Below are 10,419 nucleotides of genomic sequence, written 5' to 3' on the forward strand. Positions count from 1 at the left end.
ATTAAACATAAGTACATCAATAAATTCACAAATCATTTAACTTAGCATGCCTATGGAAAGCTCATTTTACAATTGGTTTCATAAATGGATCTACTAACATTATACACACACACACACACATAAAATAGCATTGTTAGACACACACACATAAAATAGCATTGTTAGACACCTTAAGTGCACCTTGAATCATTTATACCAAACACGCACTTATACAGTAGGTTAAAATGCCTCATATTCAGCCTTTATTATGGATAGGCCTATGCAAAATTATTTCTTACTATTCCATGATATTGCATTATCATTCAGTGATAGTTAGATTTCCTTCTCATTTTATCCTTTATAAATTGTCATTTGTATAGCATCTCAATTGCATATTGTCCCTTGGGATATCATAATGAGTCACAAGTTATGCCTTTCATATTCCTCAATATCCGCTTAACTACTTTCCAAATGTATTTGTCCTAGATTGAATTGTGTGAGTAGTCTTTTTGAATTCCAATCTATTTAACACCATCTTCTCATAACACTACAGTGGCATTTAGGCCTACGTCACAAAGATAAAGGATTGACTAAGTCGCAACTTGAGAAATAATCAAGACAAATGGAGGGACATAGTGGGTAATGATTTTATCCCTTGCAAAGGTCCTTTACCCTTTAAAGAACACAAGTTTAAGATAGTAGGTATGGGAGAGATAAGGTGTTAGGCATCCTTTCCCCTTGGACTTATCTAATATTAGGTATTGGGCTAGCCTCTATTATTGTTTTCTAAAACTTGCTTAATACTCTCTTATTGAGTTTCTTTTTCAAGTAGTTGCAGGTCTAAGTTAGACACACACATATTGTCATGTACAGAAACAAGTAAATAAATACCCATTCATTAGGTCCTAGCATGCCATGTTTCTAAGTTAGATATTTATCTTGATTGCCATGTTTCCCTAATTATCATATTTTAAGTTAATTTCATGCATAAGTCATTTTATACATATAATACATTTTAGCACATAACTAAATGAAAAATAACAATCCTAAGGCACACAATGTTTCTAACATGCATCTTTATTTTTTAAGCTTACCAAGTTGCCAAATCTCTACTACATATTAGATTTAAGGCAATGATTTCGTTACAATAGTTATAAAACTATTACAAACAAATTGATAAATTATATAAAAAATTTAACAAAATTGCTACTAAAACTATTACAATAACAATGATTTATACTGATTCAAGGCAATGGCTTTTGTCTGTTGCCAAAATGCAATCAAACCACTACTTTATGCTACAACAATGAAGGTAGATGTAGTTGCTCATAAACTATTGTCAATGACTTATGGCTATGACTTAAGCATATATGATAGTGGTTTTCAATCGCTGCCTTAGATTCATTATGTGATAGTGCATTAAACATTTTTTTGAGTTAATTTACATACCTTGGTGACATTCAAGCATAAAATATAAACATTAAAGAAATTAAATCTTTAAATCTTAAAACTAAAAGGGGGGAGGGGGTAGAGAATTAAAAATTATGAAATTGAATTAAAAACTCCAAACACATTATACTAAAACATAGAAACAATTAGCAAGAATAATCAAAAGCGAAAACACATGAAATAATAATGAAACTAAGACATGCCCACATGTAGCTAGATTTGGACCTTCCTACATAAAACCTAAATTCATACCAAGTCACTAAAAGAATCACGCAAAAAAAAAAAAAAAAAGATATTTGAGAATAGTGAGATTCTCTCCACAACTAGTTTAGCTCTTTCTTCCCATAACACTACTATGAAGCTTAGATATTAGCACTTCAAGGATGGAGGATTGACTAGGGTCACCACCCATATGACAACTGAGACAAAAGACTTCAGAAGGGACATGGATGATGACTCTGTCCTTTGTAGAGATGCACTACCCTTCTCTTACTATGAGCCAAATGGCCTATGTTTAGGATAATGTATATAAAAAAGGAAAGTATTTGGCACCCTTTCCACCTAGACTTATCTAAGAACAAGAGCTAGCCCCCAACTTGTGTTTCTTATGGTCTGCCTTAGTATTTCTCCATTAAAGTTCTTATTTATTCAAATACATTGTCTAAATTAAATATGACGCCCATTAAGAGGCACATATAAGTAGCCCTATATCATGCTTAGTTTTTATGTTATGCTTGTCACCATGTTTACTTTGTTGCCCTATTTAACATGTTTTTAATTTATTTCATGCCTTTTGGGTTGATTTTGCGCATATGAAGGACAATTAAGAATATAAGCAACCCTAAGCATGCATCCCATGTTTCTATCATGCTACTTTTATTTTATTTTTACCATATTTTCCTAAGTTATCTTAATTTGGTCATTGAAAGCAAGTAAATAAACCATACAAAGAAATGGAGATGAGAAAAGATTACAAACTCTTTAATTAAACCCACAACTAAAAGAAAAGGGGGAGGAGAAAAAAAAAATAAAAAGCCTAAATATTTTTTAAAGTAAATAACCTAAATTATTACAAGGCCCATTGGTCCATTTCCCCATACAAGGGTCTTGAAAATCCTTATTGGTTTGACTTCACTTGCCTTATTTGAAGATATCACCTTCTTTGTTTGGGTACTTGCCTTCTTAGTCCACTTTCCATATTTGCTAACTTACCAAATTGGTCACTTACCATGTTTACAAAAATTTACCATATTGGCCACTTACCATAATTTAACATTCAAATAAGGAAGCAAACAACTAAACAAGGAAATACAAAAAACAAAGAAACTTCCTCAATTGGTTCATCATCCCATTCGACTAAGGTTGTGTACCAACCCTTGTCACCTCCTTCTTTTGTCCAAAGAGGTGTTTTCAAGGTCTTAAAAATAGAAAATAAACAAGCAAAAATGGTTGGTAAAGATTAAACAATAAAAGAAATCAAATTATTAGAAAAAAAAAGTCATAATTTTACATTTTCTATTGCATGGCAACAACAATAAAAAATGCATAAAAACTAGAAATATGCATGAAAATGGTTGAAAGTTTATGGTAATATTCCTAAGACATCAATGAACAACTTAGAAAAAGAAACAACAAAAAAAGAGTAAAAGAAAAATTAAATTCAAATTTTCAAATTGCTGCTATTTACATGTACCTAGATTCTAACGTAACTTTTTAAAACGAGTTTGCTTACAAATATGTTAGGAATTAAAGAAACCTTTAAATATGAAAGTTACAAGAATCACCCAAATAGGTGAGAGCATCATCAAGTTATGTCCTTGCAAAGTTTGGGTACATATAGAAAAACATAGAATCAGATACCAAATTTAAAAAATCATATATTAAAATCTACAAATCAGATCAAGATGAGTTATGCATAAAAGTAGTATTGTTTTAAGTGTAAAATATGGGAAAAATAATTTTAGGACTAGAAAACTTGCCTGGCTATGACTTACAAGCAAGACAACAACAATTCATCCTGAATAACACATATAGAAATTATGGTTTGCCCTCAAAATAATTTCATTCCAAACATGAAAGTAAACTCAAGAATACTTACACATTTATGAAAGAGATGTTATATAAATGTTCCAAATGATAAAATTATGTTCTATATCATGTTTTACCTTTGGGAAATTAAAACAAAACAAAAAGAAAAAAAGGTAGAAGAAGAGAGGCTAGGCTAATGTGTGAGAGATAAAAAAGAAAGGCTTGTGTGGCATGTATTCAATACAAGAAATGTTAGATTTAACAGTAAAAGTTTTTACTACTAAAATTATAAAATTTACTGCTATAAGTTTATGCCAGTAATATATAAACTGTTGTATGTTACTACTAAAAAATTGCAGTTGTAGGTATTTTGCAATAGAATTATAGTTTTTGCAAAAAAAAAAAAAGTTATTGGTATCAACAATTATTGCTATCAAAAATTGATCAATGATAACAATAATAAATAACAATTACTATCATATCTTTTTTTATTTACCATTAGCAACAATTGTTATGTTATTATTGTATGTTAGCTTTATAGCAACAAAATTAGTGTCATCGCAAAATTTTTATTACTAATTTTAACATTTGTTGAAGTGTTTATTGTGGCTATTAGGGTTTCTTTGGTGGTTGATGGTAGTGTATGGATTTGAATTAATATGAATGAATATGAATGAATGCCTCTTTAGGAGAGCTCGAGGAATATTTATAAGCATATCACTATATAGGAAGATTTGGCTTGGGTTTACTTAGGAATATTATTGATTTTGTTATAGATTTCTTCTTATTTAGTTGAAAAGAGTAAATCACCTTCCTTTTTAGTTAAAAGAGCAGATACCTCCCATTTTCTCTCTAATTTCAACCAAGGGCTATTAGTTGACTTTTTTTGCATTTTTTATTTTATTTTTTAAATATTCTCCCTTATTTTCTTTCCTTTTTTGTCTAATTTTCCCTTAAGTGCAAAGGAAGACTAGATTCACTCCTCACCTACCCCCTTGGCTACAAATGGGCTTGGAGTAAAGACTTAATGGGCCTTGCTCTAGTTGACACTCCTTAGGCTTGCTTTGGTTCAGTTCAACACTGGGTTAGGTCCAATTAAAGCACTAGAGATCCATGCGATCCATGCATTTGCTTACAAGCCCTACAACACTCTCTAACCTATTTTATTATTTTTCTATTTTTATTTTTCTTCTACAAACCCATTTATTTTTTTTATATGTTTATTTTAATCATGTATAATATTATATTTCATTTCTTCATGCATTTTAAACTTCCCTTAGACCTTTGAACCTTTCATCATTAGGCTCCTCACTGCCTCAAATGTATATGTTCTTCAAGAAACAAAAATTAGGGGTCTACATAATTTCATGACAAAAAACACCAAAAATAAATTTTATAACACCATCTACAAAATCTGGGTGTGTGTAAGGCATGCTTTTACGTGTCTAAACTTTGAAAAATTATAAAAGAAAATGTTATACAAATCCTTTTCCAATGATTCAAAAGCCTAATTCAAATGAAAACAAGGGCAAAAGAAAACATTTACATCAAAGTAGAACATAATCAAAAAATTACTTAAAGATGCAATGGAGTTATAAAAGTGCCCCCTAGAAATTACTCTTTTGTATTTAGTAGTTTTCTTTGAATTAAGAGCTTCTTTAACACCTTAAGACCTCTAAAAATGAGTGGCAAGGGCTATAGTTCTAACTGGTGGTTTGCTAAGTCCCAAAGGAATGTTGGAAAGTCCTTTTCCTTCAATCAACTAGGGTGGTTTAAGTGTGCGTGTGCATGTGTGTGCTTTAGTTGTGGAGTGAGTGAGGCAACTACTAGGGTTTCTTTAGAGTGTTTTGAAAGAGTTTAGGCAATTGTAAAGAGTGTCTAAATGTCATCCAAAGATGCTAGAAGTGGTGCAAATAGGTTTTTAAATAGGTGAGTTGCTATTTGGGAAGATGATCTTTTCTAAATAAGGAATAACATCATCTTAAAAATATGGCTTATTTCTTTCCCTTTTCTCTCCAAGATTTTGCTCAAGAGATCCTCATCTCTCTTTTTTTATTTTTTGACTTTCCTGTTTGCTTTATTCTCTTCCTAAATAGAGATATGCCTACCCAAAGACACAAATAAAGGATCACACTTTCCCCTTTCTCTTTCCTTGGCCAAATGGGCTTAAACCTAAAGCCCTAAGGCCACTTTAGTCCGTTAAAGGCTTTAAGGGGCCTAGGGCTAGGCTTCATCATATGGAATAGGCTCTAGGCTTAGATCCAAGCCCAATTCGAAACCTTAAACTCATCTTTGTGGATTTTTATACTTTGATCCCTCCTTGGTTTTTATGCATCGCCATCCTTCTTTTGCTTATTCTGGTGCCTAGAGAGTCTTTTAATCCATTGAGTTTTTATCATTGGGCTCTTTACTGTCTCTACAATTACATGTACTTAAAGGTATAAAAAAATGGACATAAATTAATATATGATAACAAGCTTGACAACATAATAAATATTTGGCTTTATACACATCATAGTGTGCATCAGACATCATCCTATTCCGACAAGAACCTTTACTCATTAGTTCCTTTTCTTGTTGAGTCTTAAGATATGGTTTTCAACTATCAGCATGTTATTTTCATACAATGAAAGATCAAAACCTTTTGTTAATTCTTTTAATGTACTCTTAATGGTCTTCATTGATCATAGAGAAATGAAATGACATGATTGCATTATGATACTAATATACCATTGTCTTGGCTATTGCTCAAATCCATAAATAGACCTCAAAGGAATCTATCTAATTCTTTTATGAGAAACATAGTCTTTACATCTATTTAGTGTAATTCAAGATTCAAACAAGTTGCTATAAAGCAAATTAGCCTTATAAAGGTAAATTTCATAACAATTGAAAATTTTCTCGTACATTTCTTCCTATTATGTATACCTCTTAACCACTAGGTATCTTGATACAACCTAGCCTTACAATTTATTATTTGAGAACCTATTTGTTTTCGATGGATTTATTTCCTCTCAGCAAATCAACCAACTTTTAAATTTTGGTTTGATTTCATAGACTCGATCCTTTCATTCATTGCTATAATTCATTGTTCCACAATAGGGTCAATGAGAGCCTTGACTTCTTATCATCTAGTGGAGTAACTATAAATGGTTCACTTCGATCTCAATATGACGTTGGGAAACACTTTTTATGATGCATTTATTATAGGTGAAATTGATATATTGACTCATCAATGTATATGTTACTTCTACTCATCAATGTTTAGTACAACTTAAATAATATAATGTGAACGATTCCTTTAATACCAACACACAATTATGTATATTATAATAAAAAAATTAACTGAGCTAAAAATCTCAAATTCAATTTAGATGGTAGATCATACTAATGTACCATAGATAGATCATATTACATTGCCTAAACATTGCATGAACCCAAATGATAAAAACATCACTAAAACCTATTAATTTTGTAAATTGAACACTTCTAAATTCTGCTAGTAGTGGGCTGCTATACTCCAACCTTCGCAAATTATAAAATAAAATAAAATAAAAACTAGTTAAACAATTGCAATATATCAGTAACTACACAGAAAGAAATCATAAAAAATTCAACAACTGAAATATTAGAGTATGCATGTTGAATTAAATAATGTGAATGTTCTCATTGAATAACCTTGCATGCAGAATACTCTATTCAAACAAGGAGATAAATTAATAATTGCATTATAATTTTTAGTTATATGAATAGCCAGTGAATTGGAGGGATGTAAGAAACTGAAATTCATTGCAAAATTCTTTTTTATATCACATTAAAATTGATCTTTTTCAGAAACATTAAAAATAGGTTTCCATAAATTAGCCACAAAATTACCCAAAAGTTACTGTTTGTGGAATTATGCACAATCTAGACAAAAGCATTTATGTTTTAAAATTCAACTTTTCTGTGTTTTCTTCTGTTCAAAATTATATATATAAGTCTTTGCTTCCTTAACATTTCCAGAATTCAGCACTTCATCCTACCAATTAGTTGCATATTGTCTTCACAGCATAAAAAGCTCCCTAAAAGGGCATCTTTTCACTACAGTACTGCATCCGTTTGATCAATATAGTCATTCCCTCTTTGTTATCCTATAACCAATTGCAGTTATACAAGCTCAATTTAGCCTTAATTCAGATAAACTGAAAACAATTTCTGGGTATTCTATAGAAAGTAGAATTCAAGTGAATCTAAACGCATAAGGTTTCAAGAGTCCACAAATCCAAATGATAAATGTATATGTATATTCAATTACAGTTAAGAAAAGTAATAATACCAATTTTGGTTTTAGCTTCGTGAACATAACATGCAAGGTTGTTGAGCTTTATCTAATCCAAATGATCAATATATATGAATACATACAAATAGGGATAAATAGAAGAGATGGGGGAAAGAACTTATCAGGAAGAATCAAGATCTGCCGACGCACGTGGAGCCAAGAGTCCATATCAGGGTGCAGAGGAAGAATCCTATCTTGGAGAGGTTGAGATGAGTTAGAAAGTTGGATGTGAGAGATTTTGAGCTCGAGTTGACCCTTGTGGGTAAAGCCAAACTCGTTGATGGGGATAATCGGACTGTTATCGGATCAGATATCAGAATATCGGATCTCGGCAAAATAAAGAGAAAATAGAAGAGATGCAAAGAAAGAGGAGAAACAAGCAAGCCATGGATCTGAGGGAAAATTATATTCTACACTTGCTGTACTAACTAGGATGTTCTAAATGGAATAGCAAACCACTCAAATCACCACATAGGGCTTTATTTTTGGAAATATTTTAAAGAAAAAAAATAATGAAGATAATTTTTGTAAATCCATCATCCTGTAACTTAATCAAAGAGTCAGTTTGATTCGGGTTGAATTAGTCGGGTCCATCGGTTTCATTCAAAGTATTTTGGTGCAATGTACCAGGAATAGTTAATTATCATTATATTCTCCTTTCATCATATAATTCTCTATACTGATCAGATAGATATTCGCACCCTCGATTCATTGTCAAAGTGTTAAATTTCCTGTCTCATTGATTCTCAATCATACCGACGTGTTACACATATTTTCTTTGGTGTTCTTGTTGGTGGATCTTTGTTATCCCTGTCACCGTGAAATGGAATCATACTTTGATCTTGTAAAATCAAATTATTTTGAAGAATATCAACTTTTATTTGCTCTAAATTTTTGTGATAATATGAATGTGCAGAAGCTAAATCAAGCGGCTTCCTTTCCTCATTGCTGGGAGCTGGATGTGAGTGTGATGGATATAGCATTTACGTAGTTGGACATTCCCTAGGAGGTGCAATTGCTACATTACTAGGATTGAGAGTATGTTCTTTTACTTGCATTTTCCATGTCTGGCATAGGAACAAAATGTTTACAACGGAAGGAAAATGACAATTTGTTAGTTCATTTTTTATGTATGCAGCTATATGGTCAGTACCCAAACTTACATGTTTATGCATATGGGCCCCTTCCATGCGTGGATTCAGTCATAGCAGAAGCATGCTCAGAATTTGTTACAAGGTAATTTTGAATGGAATTCATGGTGATGGAAATTTCAAGGCAAGTTTTCTCATTATTTGTTTGTTGTTTATTTCTGTTTCATTGGAAGTGTTTGAGCTTTCTGCAGCATTATACACGACAATGAATTTTCTGCACGCCTTTCAGTGGGATCAATTCTACGGCTTCGGGCAGCTGCAATTATGGCACTCTCAGAAGATTCCAAAACTGATACAGCTTTTATTTTTAGACTTGCTCGTCGATTTCTTTATATTAGCAAGTGGCAAAGAGGCATTGAGGTTAAAGATCCATCAGAATTACAGTCTCCGCCCACCACAGTGGAAGATCAAAATTATGAAGTCCATAAAGGTTTGTGTCAGAATTATAAACTAAGCATATATATATATAGCACCAGAAAATGCAAGAATATCTAGTTTGCTATAATATTGCTGATACCATTCAAGGGAAAACACAAGATACAAATACTGGCAGTTTTGTGTTTTTGGTCAATGATAAACCGGGTCTAGACATGATTTTTCCTATATTGAATTGGTTGTTCTACTAAGATTCTTAATTTTGACTGCAGCAAGCAATAAACTGGACGATGACAATCCTTTCTGGAAGGAATCAGATACAAGCAGTGATGGAGATATTGATGATGACAGTTTTGAAAATCCTTTTCATAATGAGGCTGCGAATGTAAATGCAGTAGATAATCCTGTATCTCAATTTTTGGAAACTGTCCCTGGAAGTGAAAATGGGTCAGCTGGGGATCCCCCAGAGATGTTTCTACCAGGGCTTGTGATTCACCTGGTACCAGAACAAAGAAATGACAATGTGCCTTTGTGGAAAAGCTGGAGATTCCAAGAGAGGGCGCAGCATTATAATGCTTATATAGCAAACAGAGAAGACTTCAAAGATATTGTTGTCTCACCAAATATGTTCCTTGATCATCTTCCTTGGAGGTATAACCATTATATTCCTTCTGGTTTAAATTATCTGTGCCTTGTAGGAATAAGCCATTTTTTTATTAAATGATAATTTTTCAGATGTCGTGATGCCATGCAAAAGATATTAGAAGCTGAAAATGACGAAGGCCTGCATAATGAAGTTCAAATTGTGTGAGTTATGTTCATTGTAGTTGATACAAAAGCTGCAGTTTTCTTTCATGATCTCCTTTGTAGCACTTACTCTGTGCCATTCTGGAAAGGAGCTGAGTGTCTGCAATCTATTTAGATAATCCAAGAGAGAGAAACTAACCAAGATCCACTAGTGGATCTTATGAGCACCCATGATCCAAATGAAAAAAATGTATAGTATTCTATGCTGATAGTCTTCATGCTGCACTTTTTTTTTCCTTTTTTTTATTGGATTTGACATGCAATTGAATTTCTATCAGATAAGTGTTCTTGAGAAGCGTTGCCTTGCTG

The 10,419-nt window shown here is 32.1% G+C and overlaps 1 protein-coding gene across 1 annotated transcript in view; it reads left to right on the forward strand.

Annotated features, from left to right (window-relative positions):
• Window positions 1-10,114, forward strand: part of LOC110658595 (uncharacterized) — a 51,953-nt gene extending 41,839 nt beyond the window's left edge. Inside the window, exons 10-14 of the mRNA XM_058152620.1 lie at window positions 8,694-8,815; window positions 8,916-9,013; window positions 9,120-9,358; window positions 9,621-9,954; window positions 10,039-10,114. Coding sequence (XP_058008603.1) covers window positions 8,694-8,815; window positions 8,916-9,013; window positions 9,120-9,358; window positions 9,621-9,954; window positions 10,039-10,114 — 869 coding nt within the window. The remainder of the gene's footprint in view (window positions 1-8,693; window positions 8,816-8,915; window positions 9,014-9,119; window positions 9,359-9,620; window positions 9,955-10,038) is intronic.
• The last annotated feature ends 305 nt before the right edge of the window (window positions 10,115-10,419 follow it).

Source organism: Hevea brasiliensis, chromosome 1 (genome assembly GCF_030052815.1).
Source record: "Hevea brasiliensis isolate MT/VB/25A 57/8 chromosome 1, ASM3005281v1, whole genome shotgun sequence".
Classification (NCBI taxonomy): domain Eukaryota; kingdom Viridiplantae; phylum Streptophyta; class Magnoliopsida; order Malpighiales; family Euphorbiaceae; genus Hevea; species Hevea brasiliensis.